This window comes from Hippopotamus amphibius, chromosome 1 (genome assembly GCF_030028045.1).
Source record: "Hippopotamus amphibius kiboko isolate mHipAmp2 chromosome 1, mHipAmp2.hap2, whole genome shotgun sequence".
Classification (NCBI taxonomy): Eukaryota; Metazoa; Chordata; class Mammalia; order Artiodactyla; family Hippopotamidae; genus Hippopotamus; species Hippopotamus amphibius.
Window position 1 is genome coordinate 142554018 of NC_080186.1, and position 26895 is coordinate 142580912.

General features: G+C 43.3%; 1 protein-coding gene across 3 annotated transcripts in view; it reads left to right on the top strand.

Annotated features, from left to right (window-relative positions):
- The window catches only part of ATP10B (ATPase phospholipid transporting 10B (putative)), a 330102-nt gene extending 313049 nt beyond the window's left edge, over positions 1-17053 (top strand). For all 3 annotated transcript variants that reach the window (XM_057729720.1, XM_057729733.1, XM_057729726.1), the window contains 2 exons: positions 8604-8791; positions 13833-17053. In XM_057729720.1, coding sequence (XP_057585703.1) covers positions 8604-8791; positions 13833-14292 — 648 coding nt within the window. In that variant the 3' untranslated portion in view covers positions 14293-17053. The remainder of the gene's footprint in view (positions 1-8603; positions 8792-13832) is intronic.
- Positions 17054-26895: the final 9842 nt, after the last annotated feature.

The following is a 26895-nucleotide window of genomic DNA, read 5'->3' on the forward strand; positions in this document are numbered from 1 at the left end:
CATATAATACAATGAGATGACTGCCAAAATAGGTATTTCTGATGTAGAAATTCAGTGGTGTTTGAGGCAAACGTTAGACTGACAGTACTCAAGGCTGTTAGGGAGGTTATGCTCTCCATTTAATCTGGGGGTAAATGATTAGAAGACTACCACATGTAAGCATATCTCAAGCATATCCAAATATCATGTTTTAGTATCTAAAAAGGTAACACTAACTTTCTCATTACATTCAACTAGTCAATGATGATTATAAAAACAAGGAGCTTAAAATTATAAGCCAGGTACGTATCTACATGATTTTAATGTATTATCTCACTTAACCTCCCAGAGCTCTTTGTGTTAGATGGGATTTGCAGGATTGTTTGCTTTTTTTTTCCAGTTTTATTGACATATGCTGGATATTCGGCACTGTATAAGTTTAAGCTGTACAACATAATGATTTGACATATATACACAGTTGACCCTTGAACAATTCAGGGTTTAGGGGCGCCAACCCTCCACATGGGAAAATCCACGTGTGACTTCAGTTAGCCCTCTGTACCTGCAGTTCCATATCCGTGGATTCAAGCACCCGTGGATCGTGTACTACTGTAGTATGTATTTAGCGAAAAAAAAAATCTGTGTATAAGTGGACTTGTGCAGTTCAAACCTGTGTTGTTCAAGAGTCAGCTATACTGCAAAGTGATGAATATTAGTTAAACTTATTGTGGAAATCATTTTGCAACATATGCATATGTTAGGTTTTTTTTTTAATTCCCATTTTATAGATATGGAAATGAATATAAAGAGGTTAAGAAACTTTCCCCAAGTAGTTCAAGATAGAAGCAAGTTTGAACCCTGGCTGGCTGACTCTTGATCTTTTAACCTCTGTTTAACAGTGTGAGGAGGTAAGATTGACTGGTGCAGGGAGACCACTGGACAGAAAGATGTCTTTAGCCAAGTTGAAATGGCTCTTTCTGAAAGCATTTGTTTTAAATATTTAGAAGACGTCCCCAAGTAGGCTCAGTGTGTTCCCAGCATTCTGCAATGGGACTTCCTCTCCACCCCCTACCATCACAGGCTAGACCAGGCCCTGACATTGGGCAGTGGCTCAGAGCCACCCAAGGGAGCTTCCAGATCACAGAGTTCCCATCTTGAAAACCCCTTTGCTCCAAATCGTGCCAATGACAGGACAAAATGATAAAACCAAAAAGGTCTAGCAAAGCTTAAGTACAGGATAAATTTCTTTCAGCACCACGAGAAAAACCACTTAGTTTTATCGAAGGTGTGAGGAAGGCAGGTGAGAGTCATGATGTTAACCGTAGGAACTGAGCCAAGCGAAGGAGGCATTTAGAACTCTTGAAAGTGCAAAACTTTTGTCACTGAAATTAAAAATGCAATTTGTGGGATCCATTCGAGACTGGACACTGGCTAAAAGTAAACTACCAAATCGGAAGGTGGTATTGGGTACCCGTCCAGAATGCCACACAAAGGTGAAAACGTAGTCAAGAGGAACGGTGGCTGGAATAAACGGCTCCAGCAGCCACATCACAGGAGTCATAGAAGAACAAGGAAAGAATGGTAGGGAAGCAAAATATGAAGAGATCATCATTGAGAATGACAACTGATCAAAATAAATCCAGATGTATTGCCCGTAATATCACGGTGAAACTGTACAGTGTGAAAGACAGATATAAAGTCTGCCTGAGACTATGGACAAACTACTTGAAATTTAACAGCAGTTAAACAAGCAATGGAAACCACAAAAACAATGGAGTAATTACCTTGAAGGACCTAGGCGAAATAACAAAGTTACACGATCACTTAAGACTAAGTGATAAATGACATTTTCACATAAGCGAACTCTCTAAGGTCTACCACCCACAGACCCTCACCAAACGAAGAAGGACACATGCCAGAACGTGAAAGAACATAAAAGCTAAAACTACAAGAAACAACATAATGGTAAGGAAGGGCTGTTCAATAGGTAATTCATTTATGCTGAAGCCTTCATTGTGAATAGGAAGAAAATAGAAATATACAACTTAACCATAAATTGTTCCATAAAAGTCCACATTTACTTAGTACCTCCTAAAACTTAAGGTATCTTATTACTTACAAATATTATCTTAAAAACTTAAGAGTAAGCATAAAGGAGAGGAAATAAATTAGAGGGATACAGGAAACTATCAGTTCTCCAGGCTGTAGGGAAGAGGGAAAGATAAGAGCAAAGAAAATGATGGCAAAAAATACAAAATATGTTCAAAATAAATTCAAATATATCAGTACTTATAATAAATTTAAATGGATTTAATTTTCCTATTAAAAGCAAAAATTATCAGATTGGACTTTTTTCATCCACCGAATATAAAGAGAAATGGAAAAATTGACAATTCTAGTATGAGGTTTTTATAGAACTCTATTAGAAACAGACATAGATCAAGCTTTGAATAAATTACCACATTTGACCTAATGTGTAGTTGGAGCTAACATATAAAATCCTACTCTAAACAAATAGTACACATGCATCTTTTCAAACACTTAGACCATACACTAAAAATTTAAAGAAAGACCAAATTCTAAACAACAAAGGAATTTGAAAGAATCATTGTCATAAAGAACATATTTTCTGACAACAGTACATTTAAATTAAAAACAATCAAAAATATAGCCAAATGAGCCTAACATGCTTGGAAATTTCAAAATGCACATCTAAATATGTAATTCATGAGGTCAGAAGTAAATCATGATGGAAATTATACTTATTGCGGCTAAATGACTATAAAAATTTTACATATGCAAACTTGTGGGATACAGCTAAAGCTTTTACTGTTAAAAGCAAAAAGATGAAAAAGAGGTAAGTTAAAAATTCAGCTCAAGGAACTTAAATTACCATGTAAACCTAAGAAAAACAGAAGAAAAAAAATGAGAGACAAATCAAGGAAACTATAGGAAAGATCAAATAAGACCAAAACTAAGCTCTTCAAAACCCTAATGAAATGTCATGTTTGGCAAAACTGATTCAGGAGAAGACACAGAAAGAGAAGACCACAAAAACGATGCTAGGAATGAAGAAGACTGCAATTATGGATGTACAGTTGTCTCTCCGTACCCGCGGGGGACTGGTTGCAGGACTCCTGTGGATGCCACAATCCATGGATGCTCAAGTCCTTTATATAAAATGACCGAGAACAGCTGGCCCTTGTATCCACAGATACGGAACTCACATATACAAAAGCCCATGGAATCAATTTTTTTAAATATTTTTCTGAAAACTTAATGACTTGGTTTAATCTCTTTAAATGTAAAATTTATGAAAACATAGTCAAAATGATTCAGCAAAGTAGAATAAACCAATCACCATTCAAGAAACTGAATTTAGTAATCCTATCTCCAAAGACACAGAGCCAAAGGATTATAAAGGTGAGTTTGACCAAGTTCATAAGAGACAGATAATTCCTATCTCATACCAATTTTTTCATGGATTTAAAAAAATAGAAGGTATAGGCAATTCAATTTTCATGGCTAGAATAATTCGGATACCAAAATGAGCATGAACAGTTCTAGGAAACAAAATTATAGAGCAATCTCCTCAATGAACATAAATGTAAAAAATTCTAAACAACATATTGTCAAATTAACTCAGTATTATGTTAAAGATAATAAAGCCCAACTAAGGAACTTTCAAATTCTATCAGTAAACGATAAACTGATACCACCACTCTGGAGACCAATTTGAAAATAGCTAGAGGAGTTTATGTACTCATATGCTATGACACAATTCCACTTCTAAGTATGTACCCTGGACAATCTTCTTGCACATACATATACACACAGACATATACATAGAATGTTGCATCATTGTTCTTTAAAGCAAAAAAAAAAAAAAAAAAAAATTTGGAAACAGCCTAAATGTTTGCCAACAGGACAATAAATAAATTGTGGTATAGTCACCGGAACAGTTAAAGTGAATAAACCAGAACCACATTTATCAACAAGAATAAAGCTCCAAAGCATAATTTCTAGTGAAAAAAATTCAGAGTGATACCCATACATGATAAAATTAAAAAGCACCCATTAACATGGATACCTAAACATGTATATATAAAATACACAGAAGAATGATGAACACTGAGTTTATTTTCAAGATTAAAGAGAAGGCATTTGCAAGGGATACAAGCGTGCTTGAATTGTACCTGTAAGGCTTAATCTTTTAATAAAATCTGAGGTGCATATGTGTAGAGGAAGAAAAAATGATTTTCCCTCTACTTTTCTAGGTTCTCGGCTTAGACACTCCTGTAATAAAATACAGGTTAATGGGAGAAAAGCCAATTAAAGTTTAATAAATATTTCCTATACACATGGGAGAGACCAGGAAACTGAATGACTCCCTGAAACGGCCCTAGCCCCCACCTTGAATACCATCTCTAGCTAAAGGCAAAAGAAGTTTTGGGGTTAGAGGAGGCCAGATATGGGAGCTGATAAAGACTTTCTGGAAACTTAGAATTGTCTTTTTCTTCCTGGTACAGGAAGAAAAATCTCCTTACAAATGGAGATTTCCCTTATAAATGTAAACGTCTCTTAAGAAAAGACAAGTCCTATTTACTTTTCAGAACTTCTCCTCTGTCTGCTGTTTCTTAAAAATAACCAGCTCCACATAATCCTTATGCCAGAGACATATTTTGGGGTGACATATTCTGCTCCCCTTTATGTGGCATAAGGGTAAAACTAATGAAGCTGGATGCTGAGTATATGAGATTTGTTGTCTGTGTGCTTGAAATATTTCACATAATTTAATTGCATTTTTTTAAAACACTAGCACAAGATATTTCCCAAGAGGAACTCTGCTCTCCATGACCCTCTTAACCATTAGGAATTTTTTTAACCTTTCAAAAGTGCCCTGTAAATAATCAGACCTCAATGTATACGAAATGGGTAATGATTGGTCATTCAGCCCTCTGAGATCTCAGAGCACTGCATTCATCTGCTTTAAACGAGAGAACCTGTTCCTTTCACTCACCATTCAGCACTATTTATCCACCTAATGCATCTCTAGACCAGAAATCCTGATAGTTACTGGTGATTCCTGTTGCTCCTGGGAAAGGAGTCAGCTACTAGAATCATTATGAAAAAAGTAGTTCCCTTTTTAAAGTGCTTGAAGAGTGTCTTTCCTTCCTGGGTAGAAAGTAGAAATCTAACATGAATTTTTTATTTTTTTATTTTTTATTTTTTTTTGCCACATCGTGCAGCCTGTGGCATCTTAGTTCCCCATAGGGATCAAACCTGTGCCCCCTGCATTGGGAGCATGGAGTCTTAACCACTGGACTGCCAGCGAAGCCCAGAAATCTAACATGAATTCTAATAGCTGTGTCAGCTTTTACAGTCCCCACCCAAGTGATGGAAAAAATTAGCTAAGTGCTTTCTTCTTCAGGAACAGGGGCTAGGATATTCAAACCATCTCTTCCACTAAAAACAAATTAATGTGTGTTTATTTTTATTTTATATTTATTTATATATTTTAATGTATATATATGTTTATATTTTTATATATGTATACATATATATATGTTTATATAAACATATATGAATATATGTGTATATATGTACACATACCCTAAAGGCATGAAGAAGCTGACAGGATAGTAAAAGACCAAAACCTCTGGGAAAGTGGGATTGTAGAGAAGCAAGCTGAGCCAAAGCCTCTGTTTTCTGAAGAGTGTTTGCAGTCCTGCCCAAAATGAACTTTTTGGCAGACTTCATTGAGCATAAGATTCAGAAACTAAAACCCAGGCTCCTAAAGTGGGAGTCTGATAAGAGATCACATTAAATTAGGGCCCCAAAGGCTCTACCTTCAGAGGAAGAGTTCACCCAAGAGTGGACCTACCTCCACTCCCCTCCCCAGCAGGGACTGTAGGGATTTCTCCCACTGTGCTGAACGGAGCAGGGAGAATCAGTATAAAGGACTTATGTGGGAAATGGACCACAGGCTGGCCTCGCACAGATTTGCAGCTTGGATTCTTGGTATCACCTAGGGGAGCCAAATTTTTACCTATGAATTCAGTTTAAAGTGACTGACAGTGCCCAAGGCTGCTACAAAATACGCGAACACACACACCCTCTCTGGGGAAAGTTATCCTAAGCCTCAAAGTATCCCTAACTTTCCAAGGATGAGAAGCATCACATATTCAAAAATAAAGACGCTTGTTATCACACTAAGTGAAGTAAGCCAGACAAAGACAAATATATGATATCACTTATATGTAGAACCTAATTTAAAAAAGATACAAATGAACTTATTTGCAAAACAGAAATAGACCCAGTGACATAGAAAACAAACTTATAGTTACCAAAGTGGAAAGGTGTGGGGGAGGGATAAATTAGGGATTAACACATAGACACTACTATATATAAAATAGATAACCAACAAGGACCTACTGTATAGCACAGGAAACTACACTCAATATTTTCTAATAACCTATAAGGGAAAAGAATCTGAAAAAGAATAGATGTATATATAACTGAATCATTGTGCTGTACACCTGAAACTAACACAACATTGTAAATCAACTATACTTCAATTAAATATATATATAAAATAATAATAAATGGTAGACTTCAGGAAGATAGATATTTGCACTAGATAACAACAGATTGTACTGAGAAACATAACTCCTGCAAATGAGTAAGAAAAATAAAATTTTAAAGAACACACACGAAAAATAAGGAAGCTCAAAATGAAATAGGAACTTATAAATGAGGACACAAGCACAAACGTCAGTAACATTTCAGGTATTGGACTCATCAGATATAAATCACAGAAAACCTTTGTTTGCTATGTTTAAAGAAGAATACGCTTTAAAATATCTGCAAGGATTGGTAAACCATACAAAGAAACCTAGAATATTTTAATTTCTTAAAGTTTTATTTGGTCTTTTTTCAAAAGTATGATAACTACTTTAAGCTTCAGTGGCTGACTTAGCAGATTAGGCACAGTTGAAGGGAGAACTAGTGAAGTAGTCAAAAGAAATTATCCAGAATACAAAATAAAGGGAAAATAATGAAAATCAGGGAAGATATTAAGAGACATATAGAAGATAGTGTGGTATCTTAAAAGATATAATATACATTTGATTGGTCTCAGAAGGAAAGGAGGAGAAAATGAGACAGAGGCAATATTTGAAAAGATAGTGACTTGAGAATTTTGCAAATGTGAGGAAAGATATCAATCCACAAATTCAAGAAAGTCTGCAAAACCCAAGCAAGGTAATTTTTTTTTAATTCACACTGATAAGAAAACTATAGAACACTAAAGACAAAATAAAAATCATAAAAGCAGCCTGGTTTTAAGAGAGAAAGATTTCCTTCTAAGGAACAACAGATAAAGAGTTGCTAACTTCTCAGTATCAACAACAGAAGCCAGAAGATAGTGAAATGCTTTCTTAAGTATACTAAAAGAAAATAACTCCCCGACAAGAATTCCATAACCATCAAAAATACCTTTTAAGAATGAGAATCTATCACCAGCAGACTTCCACTAAAGGAAATTCTAAAGGATGTACATTCATCCTTCAGTATCCGCAGCAGATTGGTTCCAGGACCCAATGCTGGTACCAAAATCTGTGGATGCTCAAGTCCCATAATCAGTCCTCCATATCTGTGGATTCAACCAACCATGGGTCATGTAATATCGTAGTATTTATTGAGACAAATCCACTTGTAAGTGGACCCACACAGTTCAAACCCATTTGTTCAAAGGTCAACTATACTTAAAGTATGAGAGAAAGCTCAGATGGAAAGTCCAAGATGTAAGAGGGAATTAAGGCATAGAAGGTGTCAAGAATGTAAGTAAATCTTAATGAATACTGACCATATTAAACTGTAATAATGACTTGTGTGATTTAAAGAGATGATAGAATTTAAATAGACTGTAGCAATAAGCTATAAATCAGGAAGGAGTTAGAGTTAATGTAGTCTAAGGCCCTTGCATAATTCGGGACAGGGAAACATAGAAACCTTACACTACAGTAAGTTAAGCTTGTCTATTATCATTTATTGAGTAATCACTGAAAGAATAGAAATGGAATATATAACTTTGAAACTAGTAAAAGGGGAAATGCAATTATATGAAATCATTAATAAGTTTAAGAGAGGACAAGAATCAGCAGGAAAGAAGCACAAATCAGGACAAAATAAGATCAGACAATAACTGACAGCTGTGTGTGGAAAAAATGGGTTCATCACACAAACATAATATTGAGGGGAAAAAAGACAAATGTCACATAAAATATGATTCTATTTATCTAACATGTGAAAACAGGCTATTAAGGGAAACCTAGATGGGTAGTAAAGCTATCTAAAGAATAGCATGAAAATTATCACCAAAGTCAGGGGTGAGAGAGAAGATTCAGGGGTTTCTGAGGTAGGTATATTCAAATGCTGGGTGGTCGCACCATGGGTGTTTACTTTATAATGGTCCATTAAATGGCACACTTCTAAAAATTGTTTATACGTGTGTTGCATTTCCAAAAAAAAGAAGTTAAAGACAAAGTTAGCTGAGTAGCGTGATTGCATTCCCCCGAATGTAAGCTCTCTCTTCAACAGTGTTTGCTTCTTTCCTTCCACAGACCATTGTCCATGGGCTGGTGCTCGTAGGCAGCTTCCTGATGTACTTTGTGGTATCCCTCGTGTACAACGCCACCTGCGTCACCTGCAACAGTCCCACCAATCCCTACTGGGTGATGGAAGGCCAGCTCTCAGACCCCACTTTCTACCTCGTCTGCTTCCTCACACCGGTCATGGCTCTTCTCCCAAGGTTTGAGCAAGGGGTGCTGTTTTCATCCTAGAACTACCACTCTCCCCTCAATCAGCCATTTTCATAGCTCAAGAGTCAGGAGCTGACTCCAGCTGGGATGCTTGAGGCTATTATTTCAAAGATAGAGAGCTAGGACAGAAAGAACGATGAACTTGGAGGCAAAAAAGCATGGACTCTGGTCCCAGGTCAGCCACAGAGCAGCAAAGTCACCAAATCTGAAACAGCCTCTGTTATGACATCTGTAAGATGAGAGTACTAATTTCTGCCCTCCTGCCATACAAATTTTGTTGTATATAAAGAATTATTTTGAAAAGCTCTATAGTCCTTTACTCATTAGCCCAGGAATCTCACTCTCAGATGCCTACAGGGCCAGGTAAGCAACTGCAGCAAACCAGGTGAAGTACAGACATTGGGAGAAGGAACGTCTAAGCTTCAACCTACCACTACCACAAGGAAAGATCAAGACTAGCATCTCAGACCTTTAGATTTTTCCCAGAAATTCAAATTTTACATGAAATAGCCAACTAATACTACTCAAATTTGTTGAAACACACAGACTCCCTCACACAGACACACCCACCCTATATTACCAAATAAATCATTCATGCAGAGGGACTATTTCTAACATTTCCAGCCTAAACCCTCTACATTCGCCTTTTCCAGAAACACACGCCCGGTGTGTTCTTGGAGTTTACTCTTGACACGTGCTTTTCTATCTAGCTCCTCATCTGGCTTTTGCAAAATCACCTAGAAATTAGGCAGAGCAAGTGGTGGTAGTCCCACTTGCTCGTGGGAAGCTCAAGTCCCAAGAGGGACCAGGATGTGTCCACCAGCCCACCACCAATCACAGTGAGAGCCAAGTTCTCCCAACTCAGAGGCCAGGGTTCTGTCCTCCAGTCCAAGCTCTCTAGTGAGAGCATTCAGTAAACTTAGTGATGCTGTACCCATCCATGGGAAAGACTTAGCCCCTCTCCACCCTCAGGATCTCGTCACTCTGAACACTGAAATTCAGCTGCTTTATCGTTGTAAGCCATAGTCAAGAGGCCATCACAACATCGTATAGAACTTTTTCTAATCCAAAATTAGGCAGAGAGCCATTAGCACGCTTTGCTTCCTTTGATGAGTTTGGCAGCTTGCCTAAACTACTTTGGTCTCCACATCTTCTTCCTAAGCCACCTCAGAACCTTGATGTCTGATGCAGGGTTTAGAGGCTGAAAATACCAAGATGACACATACTACGGTGAACTCAACAAACAAGTGAATTCTAAGTATGCATTGTGGACACAGCCTCCCTGCTTGGCCCCTACTGATCTCTACAGCCTTATCTCCCCCTTCCTCAAACTATGGGCTCCACATCACCAAGCTTCTTGGACTTCCCTAAAGGCTCCATGCCCTTCCTGCCTATGTCCATGCTGTCCCTTCTATTCAGAACACCCTTCCCGTTACCAGACCGCCTCACCCTTTGACGTCATTTCAGGCATGACCAATTCCAGAACGCTTGTGTGACTTCGCCCACCTCCCTCAGACTGAAACACATCCGCTCGCTCATGTGTTCCCATTACCTGGGTCTGTCTGTCACTACCTTTATCCCACTTCTTATCTGTCTTATGTTTGTCTTGGTCTGACCATTAACTTCTGGAAAGATGTATCTCTTTATCATTACATAGCCCACAGCTAGCATAGTTCTTGTCACATTGGCTGCCCTCAGAGTTAAATCAGAAAAAGATGCTGAAGACACAGAAAGATGAATAAAACAGAACTCTTGCTCTCAAGAAGTCTATAGTCCAGTGGACAATTCAGACAGAAGTTTGATCATAATATAGGTGAAAGTGACTACTATTAAAAGAGAGCCCTGAGACTGAAGAGTGGGAAGCGATTAGGCACAAGCACAAGCCTCAGAGGACATATTTCCCAGCCCACCCCTTCCTCAGCCCAATCCCTTGGGAGAAAGACCCTGGGAGAGACCATGAAGGTCCTGCTCTCACTGGAAAAGGGCATCAAATATGTGGGTTAAATATTTTTGTCTGCACTTTTGGATTTAAACACGGTTGTGATCACCTCTGATCAAGGACGGACGTCCTCTGTTCTGTGTCTTATTTGGGGTATGGAAAGAGCACGTCGTCAGTCCCAGATTCTTTGCCTCACTCTTGGCTAGAAGACACACTTGGAGCCAGAGGCTAACAGCTTGATGAGGATCGTTGAAAGCTATAAAAATTTTTGGAAAAGACAAGCAACTGAACATTACAGCCTGATAAACAGATAAGGGACAAGTTAGGGAAAAGTTAGCAAATGTTTTCTTGCCAGTTACCATAGCGCACAAGTTAAATCTCTGCTTGTTCTATATTATCATCATAAACTTGAATTCGTGTTTAATTCTGTTTACTAAGAAAGGCAAAGAGATTTCCTTCGACAGAGAAAGGATTATTTTGATAGCGCCAAGGACTGCTGACTTGTAAGCTTGGAACAATGAATTTTTGTTATAGAAATCTACATGACAGAATGTTTGCTGTAGAAAACTGTATTTGTTCACTTAGAGATGTAAGCTGTATTTATAATAAGATTGATTTCACTCACCAAGCTCGTGATGATTAGCCACTGACTGTGACCTCACTAATCTCGGTCTAATTAAATCAACAAGTGTAAAGGAACTGTATAGATTCTCTTAAACTGAGAGCAAGTGACTTTCTTTTATCTGTAAAATAACAAACACACAAACTTTAAAACACAACACAACATCATAATCAGCCACAATAGAGCCTAACAGTCCTTGGACACTCTTCACGTGGCTTTAGTAACACAGCACTCTTGGTTTTTCTCCTACTTCTTCTTTGTTTCCTTTGCTGGTTTATGTCTTTGACATGGTGTATTGTCAAGCCTTTGTCCTAGGTTCTTTTGTCTTCTAACTTTAATTCATTCCATAAACAGCAACCACTATTGTGAAGTTAAATATTTTTCACAGATGCATCTCTAATATAAACTCCTAGCCCAGATCTTTCTCCAGAATCCCAAATACATCATTCTAGCTACCTGTGCCTCACCAGCACTGGGCCTGCTGTGTCTGAGGAAAGTGGGAGACAACTATAATTCATGACCTGCCTTCTATCACCACCACCATCGCAGAAACCCGGCTCTCTTCTCGAGTTCCTGTCATCCCCTGTTACCCACTTAGGGTCAAGGAGGCCTGTGAGACTTATCCTTGATACCATCCACCACCACATGCCCCTCTCTTGCCCTTCACCAAGACCTGACAGTTTTATCTGCTACCTGTTTCTCAACTTCATCTGCTATTTCCATTTCTACAGCCACCACGATGGACAGGTTAGAATCCTTTCATCCCAAATTACTTCAACAGTCTCCTATTGGGTTTTCCTCTAATCCATTGCCATTGTGTCAAAGTGTACTTGTGTCACGTTTATAACTTTCCAAGGGCTTCCCAAGGCCTTTACAATAATGCACAAAACCCCACACGTTCCCCACGCTCCTCGCCTGCTCTGGCCCTGCCAACCCCTGTGTCCTAGGGCCCCACTTGTGTCCTCATTCTCCACATGCAGCCACTGCGCCCAGGATGTGGTTCTCACCCCCTCTTTGCCTGGCTCCCTCCTGTGCACCCCTCAGTCCTCAGCTTTAATGCTTCCTCCTCTAGGAAGGTCTCTCACACCAGACCGTGTGTGTGACACTCACTGCCTCCTCGGCTTCTAATTCTGTTCCTCTACTTCCTGACAGCAAGAATCCTGTCGGTCTGGTTCGCAGCTTAATCCCTTGGGGCTTGGTCCATTGTAGGGACTTGACAGGTATTTGTTCACTAAATGGACAGAGAAGGCAATCGGTAGCTTGGGAGAATGTTTAAACTGAGAAAATTCCAGTTTCCCGGCAAGAAGTTGAGTCTTTCCTGAAACATGTGTGTGTGGCCTCCTGTCCTGCCTCCTTGGGTGACAGAGAAAGAATGGGGAAAAGTTTCTGATTCAGTAGGCTCTATTGTGGTCTTCAGAAACCCCTGCCCACTTTGAGGTCATCCTGAATCTTTCAGACGTAATAGAAGGATGGGAGCCTCTCTGCTTATAAGGCTTTAGAAATTACACATTTTTTTAAAAATTTAAGGATTATTTTTGGAAAAACCTTAGATGTCCTCTGGACCAACTGGATTACTTTTTAGCTACACTGACACCCTGAGAGAGGGTAGGAATTGCCCAGCATCATAAGACTGTGTATGCTTTCTCCATAGATCACATAGTTTTAGTTACCTCCTTACCCTCCTTCCCTACCCAAACTTGGAACAGGAAAAAGATTCTAGGCACATATAGAAACTCCTGATTCCAGAGTCCACTACAGGCTCCAGGCAGCTTGGCAGGGGAGAGGAACCCTGTGTTAATCATCAGGGAGATCTCTCAACCTCTCAGGAGACCTCAGGAAACCCATCTCATCACTTGGAATCTCAGTTTCTTCATTTGGCAAATAGTGATAATACATGGATGTTGTGAAGTTAGCATAGCCCATGGGTTCAAGGAAAGAATATGTATGGGCAAACTACTTAAAAATTATTAAGTTCCACAAAGAGTTGATATTCCAAAGCAAGTAAATTTGCCTAGATTAGAACAGCTCCGAAATGGAACGGACTGCCTCCCACATGGTAGATCTAAAAGCCTTAGAATCTAGAGGACTTGGTCCTGGCCACAGCTTCACCACTGTGTGGCTCTGGACAAATCATTCCACCTCCCTGTGCCTCAGTTTCCATGTCTGTACATAGGCGGAAACAGAAGTACCAACCGCATGGGATTTGGGGGAGAATAACATGAGTTAATAATACGTAAAGCACTTAGAATAGTCCTGGTACATAACAAATGTTAGCTGTTATATTTTGTTACTGAACTCCCCAATGCCAGAGGTGCCCAGGCATAGATTTGATCCATCTATGGTGCTGCTAAAGAGAGCGGCAAAGAGGCTCTTTCCCCAGGTGGGGAGTTGGATTCTAAGGGCCCTTTCAGTGTTACAATTCAAGAAGTCAGAAGTCAGAAAATATCTGTGTTCTGCTGTTTCCCACTAGGTACTTTTTCCTGGCTCTACAAGGGACATATGGGAAGTCTCCCATCTTAAAAGCTCAGAAAATTGACAAACTCCCCATGGACAAAAGAGAGCTGGAAATCCAGAGTTGGAGAAGCCAACAGAGGCCTGCCACTGTCCCTGGAGAGGTCCAGCCCACCCACTGTCCAGGGCCACCTGCCCCAGAGCACAGCCTCAGAGCCAGCACCCCAAAGAGCTCGACCCCTACCAAGCAGGAGTACAAGGAGTGCTGGGAGCTGCCTGGAGAGAGATGCGGCGGAGACCACATAAGGGATGACCCACACTCAGGGGACTCCTGGGCTAAATTCTCATCTGGGGAGCACCTTCTCCTGGAGCCTAGTAGGATGGTGGCATCCGGAGCCTACTCAAGTGGACAGATGAACGCGAGCCGGCCCTTCAGCCGGGGCAGCCACCGGCGATCCCAGAGTTCACTGACCATATGAGGGGCCTGCGGAGATCTGCACAAACTCAGAGGAGGCCGGCCGATCACTGGCTTAGTTAACCATGAGTCTTTCTCTTCATGGAGGAAAGAACGTGCCAGTCTTATCCTCTTCCCCCACCAGGCTTGACTTCCTTAGGGGAAGTGCTGGCCCCAAGGGGTTTGACAAAGAAGGACTGGAAACCAGTCAACCTCTAGTTTTCTCCTGCTGCCAGGCAGCACATCTTGCAAGCTGTTTTTTATAAGGAGGCTATATTTCTATTGCATTGAGTTTTTTTCATTTTTTAGCCCAGAGACATTCTCTGACCCTCTGGATAAGAACAGCATACAACCCAATGCAACTGGGCCATCAGTCTGCAAGATGCCAAGAAGTGTATCCAGCCAGCCGATATCTCAAGATTTGGAAGTTTCTGGGCTTGTCAAACCATCACCTCACCCCCCCAGTGCCAAGAGTTCAAGTTCCAGAAGAGTCTCATATACACAACTGCCACATCTCAAGTGTACTGCAGGGATAGTCATGTCGGGGTTAACATCCCTTCCATTCTTAGAGTTGGGTCTGCTCTAAGCCATAGAAAATCACATCTAAAGATTAAAACCAGATTTGAACTTAGAGCCACAGACACTTCTGAGGGTCATAAGGTCACAGCTACTGTAAGAGGCAGAAAGAACTTAAGCATGTGAAAGCAAACGGGGGCACCAGAAACCCCATGCTTCAGTCACGTGTCCCACAGTCCGGAGAATCTACCAAGAACACATGCATACCACTCTTAAGATACTTATTTTATTTATTTTTAAATAAAAGTATACATATCCCCCACTTTTCAAAAGTTCGCCTTATGCCATTTCACTTTTAGGAAAGACCTACATTGGTACCTGTTGTTGCTAACCGAAAGAAATCCAAAGGGGATTTTCGCTTTTACCAAAGAAAAAAGGTGAAAAGTGAACAGAGCATTCAGCATTTGTTCTGCAGCCAGCAGTTCTAGAGGCAGCCTGCACCCTGAGCACTGAGTGGCACCACCAAGCTCCTTCCCCGGGAATTATATTCAGCTTCGCAGAAGCAAACCACCATAGCTTTGAACTGTGTCTGAGCACCTGTGCTTTATCTCAATTTATTTTGTGCATCGTTGGGAAGATGTGTCCTAAGGTAATCGCTTCCTTGTTTTACACCATTTCGGCTTATGAAAACATTCATAGTAACACTCTTCTTTCAGGCAGCAGGGGAAATCTGTACCCATTCCTCATTCAGTACTCGGGAAAGGAAAACAACCTCAGACCTTTACACAGCTGCACCCAGAATAGACGACCCACATCAAAGAGCAACTCTGAACCCAAACAAAAACACCTGAAAGAGGATGACCAATGTTAAAGCCCATTCATTAAGCTTAACCTAGAATATCACAGGCTTCAGTTGAATTAGGGAGCGCTAGAGGAAGTCTCACTTCACAGGGAAAAGAAGGATTATGCAGACTTCTTATCTCTAGAGATCGTAAATGCCAAAAATGCAAAAGAGTTCAAAGCAGTGTTGGAATAAAAGAATGGATGATAAGATTCTAATACATTGTCAAGAGAAACAAGGTCTACTATGGGCAGGGATAGCCTATCCCTAGTCTTTTAAGATAAGTCAGGGAGGACTACTGAACCCTCCTCCCGCAAGGTGGTGCCTAAATATTAGGCAAACAGTACAAGGGTGGGAACAAGTGTGGCAAGTCACAGCCACACCACAAATTGACTTATCGCTTGAGTAGCTTGTCAGCAAATGGTGCTCAAAAAGAGCTCAATAATCAAACTGGCACATGGCAGACTGAGCTGGTCCTCTGACCATCCTGCTGGCACACCTGAACAAGAAGGGCCATTCAGGGCATCGCCCGAGAGCCAATACACTGGATCTCTTTCACTGACTCTGCCACATAAGGATGCCAGTGCTGGCCAGCTGGTGGGTCTTCAGGGGAATCCTTCATGAGGATTGCTAGATGAGGAGCAGGTACACACATCAGGCAAAGCAGTAATAATATAAATTGTCCCAATTGAGGGGACTGAGCCCAAACTTGGATCTCAGGGTCCTTCCTTTCCTCGTATGATTCCTGCCCACTCCTGAAAGCCAGATGAGAGAGGATGTTTCAGAAAAGAACAGAGTGGTGGGAAGAACACTGGCCTCGGGAGACGAGAGTGGGAGTCTCTTCTCTGCCCCGTTTTTCCTAGGAGCCAGGAGCATTGACGTACCATGCCTTACCTGCAGATTTGGTTAGAAATGCCCAACCTCTCAGGCTTGGCATAAGGATCAAGTCAAAATTACACGGGGTTGTTAAAACCCTTTGAAAGTTGTAACACCCTTGATAATAACACATGGAGTTTTATTTCAGAGCTAAGGCGAAGCGAGATCATGGGAGGTTGAGAAAATACCCGACCCCTAAATGCCAAAGCACACCCAACATTCTCATGGTGCTCTCTTTCTTTCATGACCAACCATCCCAGTTGGCCTGGGCTTTTCCAAGTTTTAGCACTGAAAGCCCCACTTCCTGGGAAACTCCTCAGTCCTGAGCCAACCCGGCCAACTGGTCACCTACTCTTGCCCTTTTTTGTAAAGCAAATCAACTGTGACTGTCCAAGTGCCATCTTAGGGGAAAAGGCGGTAACAACTATTTCTCTGTAACATAATGCTAATGACTGTACTTAATACATTTTTATACATTCATGACCTTTTACAGATTGACTGGAATTGTATTATCCTTTATCAGAAGAAAAAATAAACATGGTTTTCCATTGTTGCTTGCAGTCTGAGTACTCTTGTCCATCCATCCCTCTTTGCATTCACTCTTTTATTCATCCATTCATCCACCCACCCATCCATTTATCTACCCAATAAACATCTGTCAAGCCCCTACTAGATGCCTGACAATGTGCTTGGGGCTGTGAGGAATTCAATCCCTTTCTTAAAGAAACCCACAGCCTTGTTGGACATAGGGTATCAAGAACATACTAGATCCAACAAAGGGTCTGACACAAACTTAAACAGCTGTAAGAATTAGAAGCAGCACCCACAGTCCCCTCTCTCTGAAACTCCAACCTGGATACTCGCCTCTTCCTGGAAACCAGACACTAACCAGACACTAACAAACTCATACTGATTAGGTGCCTCTTTTCATTCATTCATTCATTCAACAGATAGCAAGTGAGTGCCCACTGTACACAGCACTGTGTGGGCAGCAAGGACGTAAGGCCGCTCCTGCCCTCAAGGGATTTACAACCTAGAAGGGGAGACAGGCAGTATTCAAGGAAATCAATAAATGTGACAATGTCACACACAAGGAAAGGAAGCAAGCATGGAGAGGAAGTAAGGAGGGAGGTTCCCGGGGTAATCAGAGAAGACCTCTCCAAGGAAGAGATGTTTTGGTTGAGACCCCAACCATGAAAACAAGACAGCAGGGAAAGACCATTCCAAACAGAGAGAATTAAGTACGAAAGCCCTGAAAAAGGTAGAGTTTGGTATATTCAGAAAAAGAAGAAGAAAGGAAAGGGAGGGGGAGAGGGAGAAGAAGGGAGGGGAGGGGGAGGAGAGAGGGGAGGGGGAGAGGGAGGAGGAGGAGAGAGGAGGTCAGTGGGCCTAGAACCCAATAAGCAAGAGGCAGTGCCTCAGTGGTGGTAGTGGTAACTGTATTCGCTTACTGTGTACCAGGCACTGATCTGAGTTCACGTTACCATGTAAACGTCACCGCAACTCTTCAAGGTAGGTACAGCAGCTCCCCCTTATTCTAGGGGATTACGTCCCGAGACCCCCCCCCCCAGTAGATGCTTGAAACCACAGATAATAGCAAACCATATCTATATATATACACTATGTTTTTTCCTGTACATACATACCTATGATAAAAGTTATAAATTAGGCACCATACAAGAATATCCAAATTGCTGGTCTCACTACTTTTGCACTTTGGGGCCATTAGTACGTAAAATAAGAATGACTTGGACACAAGTACTGTGATGCCAATAACCGAGACGAGAGCGCTACTAAGTGGGTAAGCGGGGTCGCATACACTGTGCGGATACGCTAGAGAACGGGCTGATTCATGTCCCTGTGGGAAGGCACAAGATTTCATCAAGCTACTCACAAAAACATGCAATTTAAAACTTACGAATTATTTCCAGGATTTTCCATTTAGTATTTTTGGACCATGGTTGACCACGAGTAACTGAAACTGTTGAGAGCAAAATCACAGATAAGGAGAGACTACTGTACTATTCTCCCCTATGTCAGCCAACTTTAGCAACATAAAATAGCTCATGTACTCACAATGTTATGAGTGGGCAATTTGAGCTGGGTAGCTGGGATCTCCTTTCACGGCCTCTCATCCTCAAAGGCATCAGCCAGCCTTGTCACATGGCAGCAATGTCCTGAAAGAACAGAAGGTGCAAAGCCTCTTGACACCTAGGCTCAGGACTCACACATCATTGCTACCACATTTCTACAGAAGCAAGTCACAAGGCCAGCCCAGTTTCAAGGGGGTGGGAAAATATACTCTACCTTTAATGGGGGAGATGCAAAGAAATTTGAGATCATATGTAATTTATCCCATCCCATTTACAGAGAGAGAAATTGAGGCAGAATAAGTTTCCATAAATAGTCACACAATTAACAATTAGGGAGACACCATTTCAATCCTGGGAGTCTGAAACCAGAGCCCATACTCTTAGCCACAGCGCTCCACAGCCGTGAGATGGGGCTGGAGGGGCAAGTAGGGACCGAATGACAGAGGGTCCTGTCTTCTGGACATTCTCTCTTTATTTATTTATTTATTTATTTATTTTATTGGCTGTGTTGGGTCTTTTTTGCTGTATGTGGGCTTTCTTTTTAGTTGCCGTGAGTGGGGGCTACTCTTCGTTGTGGTGCACAGGCTCCTCATTGCCGTGGCTTCTCTTGTTGCAGAGCAGGGGCTCTAGGCACGTGGGCTTCAGTAGTTGCAACACATGGGTTCAATAGTTGTGGCTCACGGGCTCTAAAGCGCAGGCTCACTAGTTGTGGCGCACGGGCTTACTTGCTCCATGGCATGTGGGATCTTCCTGGACCAGGGATGGAACCCGTGTCCGCTGCATTGGCAGGCGGATTCTCAACCACTGCACCACCTAGGAAGCCCTGGACATTCTCTTGAGACACAAAGTAGTGCGGTGCTTAGTAAGACTGGACTCCCTCCCGGCTTTGTCACAGACTGGCCATGTGACCTGGGGAGGGACCACACCATGTTCAGCTGGGTGGCTCACCGAGGCAAAAGCTTCAGTAAGTAAGAAAGATACCAGCTCCTAAGGGGAATTCGTGCCTGCGCGGCCCTAAGATAGCTCCCCTGAGCTGATCACCCAGCCAGAACTTTCCATTCTGCACAGAGAGCCCCCAGAAGAACTCAATCACACAAGAGTGAATTCTTCCAGGTAACCAGCAAACAGGTCCCCAAGGCGTCTGGGACCCAGGCAGGGTTCCACGGATGAAGGAGGTGGGGCTGTGATCTGGGGCAGAATCACCCCACCCCCACCCCCTCCCCCGAGCAGGCAGGCTTTGTGAGGGCACTAGGAGAGGAAAGAGGCCAGCTCGGACTCCAGGCAGCCCACAGTGAGGATTCGGGCATTTTCCGACGGGAGCCTTTCTGTTCCAAGGCGCGCTGGTGCCACCTAGCATCGGAGGAGGAGCTGCTGCACGCGAGGGTTCCTCCTGCAGCTGGAGCAGGAATAACAGCTTGTAGGAGCGGAGCCAGGAGCCGGGAGGCAGGATTTCAACTCCGGCTCTGCCCTCGGTTTCTGCTGTGAATGTGGGCAAATCCCTTCCCCAGGTTTCAGCTTCAAACTGATGTTCACTCCGATTCCCCAAACGCTCAGGGTGGGAACTGCACTGGTGCTAACATTCTGTGATTCTAAAAGCTATTTGGGGCGGGGGGGGGGGGGGGGGGGCTGGTGACAGTGTAGGAAGAATCCCTGGCAAATCATTTACCGTTTGTGCAGGTGTTTGATTCTTGTGCGTCCGCGCGCCCGCGCACACCACACACACGTGCACGCGCGCACGCGCGCGCACAAGGAAGATCCGACGAGGGATGGAGACTGTGATCTTGTTCTCTGCTGTGTTCCCAGTGCTCCGCTCGTGGCAGAGCTCAGCAGTATGGTGACTCTTGCTGTTGAGGAAAATCATAGATGGGGGCTGGGCTCAGAGAGAGTGTAGAAGGCAGCAGGGCAGCACCCTATTTGGGAAGATAATGGACCCCCTAAGCCCTGAGGAGGGGGCAGGGCAGCCACCATTTCCATATGTCAGGAGGGAGCCAGAGCCAGGAAGCCTCTCCCTCAGGTGCGTTAGCACTGTCAGTCACTCCAGGTGCTAAGGGGTGGACGAAGAGGAACTTTACTCTCCTGTAATCTCCATCAATACCTCCACACCCCTCCATAAACATAGCTGCTTACTGTATCAATAAAACACCAAGACAACCTCCAGCACCCCTTCCATGCACATCGCTGCCCCTAAGCCCCTTCTCTGCTCACATTTAAACAGCCACCAGGATACAAGAGGAGCCAGCCCCTCACAGGTCAGGCCTGGAGGAAGGTAAGCTCAGGCATATCAAAGACCCAGACCACCTGGGAGGCATGGTATCCCCAGAGCCTGTCCTCAGACCCCAGTGCAGAGAAGGGAGGCTGCCTGGCAGACACTTGACTGAACCTTGAGGAAAAGTGTTTTTTCTTCCATGTTTTGAGCCCTTCCTACCCCAGCTCACCTATGTTCCCACAAGATGAGGCGGGAGATATTCCTGCAGATGCTGATGACAAAACTCAGGTGAGAGATAAGTGGCTGTGCCCAGGGTCACCCAGTAATTTGGAGTTAGAGCAGAGATTGGAATTGGGGTCTCCTGATACTCCCCTAGGAGGACTCTTCAACCACCTCATCAGCTAGTGATTAACTGGCAATCCTTTCCAAGGCTGCTTGGACATTTAAAAATAAGAAGATTAACCCAAAAGGGTAAAATTTTAAAATATGAGGCCACACAGCAGGTGAGCCAGCACAGATCAGTGTGACTATGGAATCAGTCTAGAACTCTTCATATCACCCTGTTTGCAAAAGGTCAGCCTGGGGTGAAGGATGGGACTATACCAGTAAGAAGTCACTTCTTGGAGTTTTCTGGTCTGCAAAGGTGGAAAAGAATTCTGAAGCCCCAACTAACTGCTGCTTCTGAACCTCCAATCTTGCCTTTAAGACAACGCAACCATTTCCCCCCACACGAAAAAGCAGCATTAGTCCCAGTTACTGGATGCAAAAGACAAAACTGCAAAGAGCAGCACACGTTTGCTTTCCCCATTTATAACAGACTAGTATGTCGGACAGTGAGAGTTTTCTTTCAAGAAAGGAGTACAGGAACTCTGCGAGCTTAACATTTGCTAGGCTTCTAGCCAAGTCCTCCTCTTTTTAAAGGAGCAAGGAACCAAAGAAGGGATACAAGACCCAAAGAGGGGATGTGAACTTGCTAGAGGTTGAGCGTCACCTCTGCTACCCACATTTGCCCCAGGTGGCCAGACGAGGGTGATGTAGAAGATCTGTTCCATGTTGAAAAGGGAACCTCTAGGGTACCCTCTATAGGTGCTTTTACCAAATGGGCCCATGGGTGCCCTTCTAAGCAGGACCTTGTGTCACCCTCGTGGCCTTACCAGCAGTCAATCAGCTCAGGATAAATCAGAGGATGTCATTCGGACCACAGTCTTAATGAACATCATGACCTAATGTGAAATCCGGTCTTGGTAACTCATCTGTGTAAGAGCAGTTTGGAGCATTTGATCCTGAAGATGAAGCAGGCAGGGTGGCAGGCCAGAGTGGGGAGACAGACATCTTTGGCCAGAAGACCCTTTCTTTAGAAGACCTTTGCTTCACCCCTTGGACATGACTGCCTACACATTAGGCAGCTCTTGTACAAACAGGAAATCTATGCCCTTTTTATTGCTCCCTGCAAATGATAATGTATTTTTCCATTTGGCTTCCTTGTCCCATTTTATAGATGGGTAAACTGAGGCTTGATACCTTTCCCAAAAGTCAACAGGCAGTTTTGTGGCTAAAAGCCAAGACTCAACACCGCGTAACCCAACTCCAGGGCCCAAAATGTTAACCACTAGGCTACACACCTTCCACAATGCAGTGGAAAGAGCCTTGACTAAATTTAGAGTCAGGTGATCTGATTCCCAAATCTGCAAATTTCTTATTGTGGGACTTATTCCGCTCTCACTTTTCTCTATGTGTAAAATGAAGAGGTTGGCCTGGAGACGTGTAAGGCCTCCCTTTTTTCTGGATTCATGACTCTCCTCTGTAAGAACACACGCTCAGCTGACTCCTAAATGCCCTTGAAGCTTTCACTCAACCTATCGATAAGAAATCTTTTTTTTTTTTTTTTTTGAGTAGATGTGTTTGAAACCAGACTAATCAGTTTTTCAAAAGGATAATTAAAGCCACTACTAAGTCAACTGAAAACCTGCTGACGGGCTAAGCATTAGCAAATCGCAAACATAGTGGGAAGGTAGGGGGGCAGGGAGAGTAAGCAGGTGGCAGGGAAGGAATCTGCAGGATATTAAGATAGCTCCCAAGGGAGATAAGCAAGAGCTGTGTATATGCTCTAGTTATGCCCCAACTCCTGAACCAGGTGTTCACTGGGCCCCCAGCGCCTGACCCTGACCTGCCGCGCCAAGCTCAGAGCCTGTGATTGAGGCAGTCGAGCTGCTTGCCATCCTAAACACATTTTACATTTTCCAACCTCTGTGCCTTTGGTCGGGCGACTTCTTCTGCCTAGAACACCTGCGCAAAGCCCGAATCTCTGACGACCACTTCTTCCATAAAGCTTTCCCTAGTCACTGAACTCTCAAACCTCTTTGCACACCACTTACAGAACTCAATACAGACTCTCGTCTTTCTTTTAATCATTGCTGATAGAATGTCAGAGCCTGAAATCACAGGTCATGAAGGATACAACTTTAGATCATTTCAGGGCTAGAACCAAGCCTCAGCCAGTAATAGTATCAGACTGGCTCATAAGAATGTTCTCTCATCTAGTCCTGACTACAAATATAGAAGACAGAGGTGGGGAGAGGCATTTCCTCTGCCTCTCCCATACCATGAGGTCTCTGTCTGAGGGAGAAGAGCCTCCCACTCTTCTCTTCCCTATAGGCAAAGAGTGGAGGATGATCCAATGGTCAAAGTGCCAGGAAAAAAAAATCAGTGGTTCTTGAGGACCTATGTCTTAAAAGAGTTCCAGCCACACTTGGGCTCTCCTGTCTCTCTTTTTCATTTCCTCCTTCCATGCGGTCAGCCAGCACACTAAGCTGAGACTCTTCTTATGGAGAAAGCCAACCTCTCTTTTGTTCCATTTTCTTTCTCCTACTTTGGTTCACTGGGCTCAGTTATAAATAAATTATTTTTGTTCCCATTCTGCTAATGTTCTTATGGTACTAGCCTGGGGAGAATGGAGTAAGGGGAACTGGGAAGTGGATCCCCACAGAGGGGAGGGGTGATTGTCCATGTGGGATGCAGACATTCCTGCGTCCTAAGTCCATGATGCCAAAATACTTTCCAACTTAATTTGTATTTTTATCCCCATTTTACAGGTAAGCAAACTGAGACTCAAAAAAGCTAAACAGTTTACCCAAAGATGCTCTGTTAACAGGAGACAAAACTAGTATTCCAAACCCCAGTGGGATTCCCAGCCCACTGTAAGTAACAACCAGGGCAACCTGGTCCTAGGGAAGTGGCAGGGCACGTGACTTTCCAGAACGACCTATCTCACCAGCTCCCTCAGGGTCTTAAGTACCTCCAGCTCCTTAAACTTTCCAGCCTCCTCCCCGTCCAGCTACTTCACAGGCACCCCCTCCCAACACTGACACAGAGTCTGGGAGAAGGACCGGCTCCCAGGACGCCTCATTGACATTGGCCCAGCTCTAATTACAGCTCCAACAGCTTGCACCGAGCCTGTAGACAAACCATACCAGAGGCACATCAATTCCTGCCCCCGCTGGCTCCCACCACGGGCATGTTCACACTGTCGTGCTCAAAGGGGCCGCTCCTGAACCCCTGATGTGGGAGGAATGCACCCAGCCCCGTCTCACTTCTTATTTTTAATTAGAAGTTCCATGAAAACCACTACAGCAATGAGGCGCACCCCAGGCAGCACACTTCAGAACAATTAGCACACCCCTCGGGTGGCTAAAGTGGCCTCGGCCCTGATCCGGGCGACATAATTGCACCAAAACATACAGCCTACCAGGAGGCTCCCATTTTAGGTGGAAAGAAACAATTAGTTGCACAATCTATTGGGCAGTTAGAGCTGTAGGAAATTCTTCAGTATACATAATTTAAAAGTTTGCCGGGGGTGAGATATACGGATACGGAAATTATCTCTTGCCTATGGCTTCCTATGTCCATTAGCAAACTTCTGTCCCTGCCCATCCCATGCTGTTCCTGCTGTGTGTGTGTGTGTGTGTGTGTGTGTGTGTGTGTGTGTGTAGACGCTTACTGCATAAAGGGACCAGTTGTAATTATATGTCTGGTTCACCGTGGACCTGAACATCCCATTCCTGGAATGTGGGGAATAATCAGTGGAGCAAAGAGGCTACCTCACTGCCAATTGTGGAATCCCCAAGCCACTGATTAAAACCTGCCCCTGAGATAGCTCCTGGCCGAGTCATCCTGGTGATTCTGAGAAATAAATAAAATGAGCAAATGAGAAGACCAGAAAGACCTCTCCGAACACCAGGAGAGCGGCAGAAAACCACCCGAGGCTCCCCGGCCTCTGTGTGAAGCCACACTTGGATCCCACAGGCAGAAGCATCTCGGCTGCTTTCATCATCCTTCTCCCGCTCTCGTGGCTGAACCACTGCGCCTTCTGTGGGCCGGCACGGCCGCTATAATTAACATTCAACTGGCATTTCCACTGCGCACTCAAAGCCTGTTCTTTCAGCCTTTTCAAATCCAATTCAGACCAAAGTCATCTTTGCCCTTGCATTTTGGTTCAGGCAGCAGGGATTATTAGGATTGCAGCTTATGGTTTATTAGCATTTATTGAACAGCCAAGGAGCCCTGCACGATAGCAGTTGTCATGAGGTCTCTAATTCCCAAACGAAAATTAGCAAGCCAGCAGGACACCAATTCTGGGGCAGGAAGGAGGCTGTTTCAGCGAGAATTATTATTTATGATTTTTTCATACAAGACTACGGTTGGAGTGGAGGGTTGTGAGGCTTTGAAAAAAGGGGCACTCAGGCTAATAGGATGCAGCCCCTGTTTGATCACTCACTTGAAAGTCTCCACAGTCACCCTTCAGGCTTCATCATTTGTGGATCTAGAGGAAGCAGTGAAGTATAAGGAGGCCTTGATTCAAATCCTGAACTAATCCACTACATGACCTTCTGCAAATTACTTCCCCTCTCGGGGACTCAGCCCCTCATGTTCAAGGTGAGAGTTAAATGGGATCGGCGGTGGTTAATCCATCTGGCTGGGGAGATGGGACCAGGATGGGGATGGTAGCTTCTATTCCCTACATGACCCAGAGCAGCTCTCATTCTACCTGCTTCATGTACCGGGCTTTCCCCCAAGACTGTTTTAAAATTCTTCTTTTTGATCTGTAGACTGCAAGTTTCAAGCCACTAGATGATCTCTAAAGTCCTTCAGAGCTCTGGAGCCTATGAAGTAGTGAGAACTGAAATGGTGTAAGGAACCCACCACACCAGGACAGAGCAGCTGCATATTCTGAGTGATAAAAGAGACATGAGGGCCAAGGAAGAAGCAGATTAACATGGAATCCCAGCAAAGCAGGAAAAACACCCAGAGATGATACTCATGACTGTAGATATAGAAACTCAGAGCACAGGGGAACTGAGAACTGATCTGAGTGATGCATAAGCTTTCTTTAGCAACTAAGATGGCCCAGCATCATTCTATGGGCAGACTTCCTGGGCAGATCAAAGGCCCCCTGATCCGGGCTGACAGGTCCAGAGTGATTAGACTTTCTACCCCTTCTCTCATGAATGGATGCATTGCTCACCCATGCAAGCTTTGAATATAGGGAAGGTATCGGCTCCTTAACTGAAAATCTTCTAAAGACAAAGTCTGAAACCTAAAGGAAACCTCCATGGGTGTTCCAGGATGAAAACAAATGACTCTGGTTGATGAAAGCCTGATAAACCCACACAACCAATGACAACAGACAAAGTTAACTTTTGAAACATAAAAAGAGAACATCAGCTCAACTTCCAGTTAAATGAGGTGGATTGACATACACATTTATCTCCGCTTTCTCCTAAAATCCCACTAGAATATGAGTTAAGGAAGTGGAAAGGTATAAATCCTCAAAAAAAAAGAGAGGAAGGGAGAGAAATAAAGCCTAAGAGGGGGTCAACAAAACTTAGGGAAATGGAAAAGAAATAAAGGAAGGTAACTGAATTACATTTCAGCTTTCTTCTCTCTGCAAAGGACCTGCAGGGTGAGAAACCAACATGAATCCAGGCAGTGCCTACCAACAGACCTCAGAGGTTTGGAAATTAGAAGCACCAGGTAACTCTGAAAATGGCGGTGCAGGGAGTAGCGCTGAAAACAAATGCTTCAAAGCCTGAGCCAGCT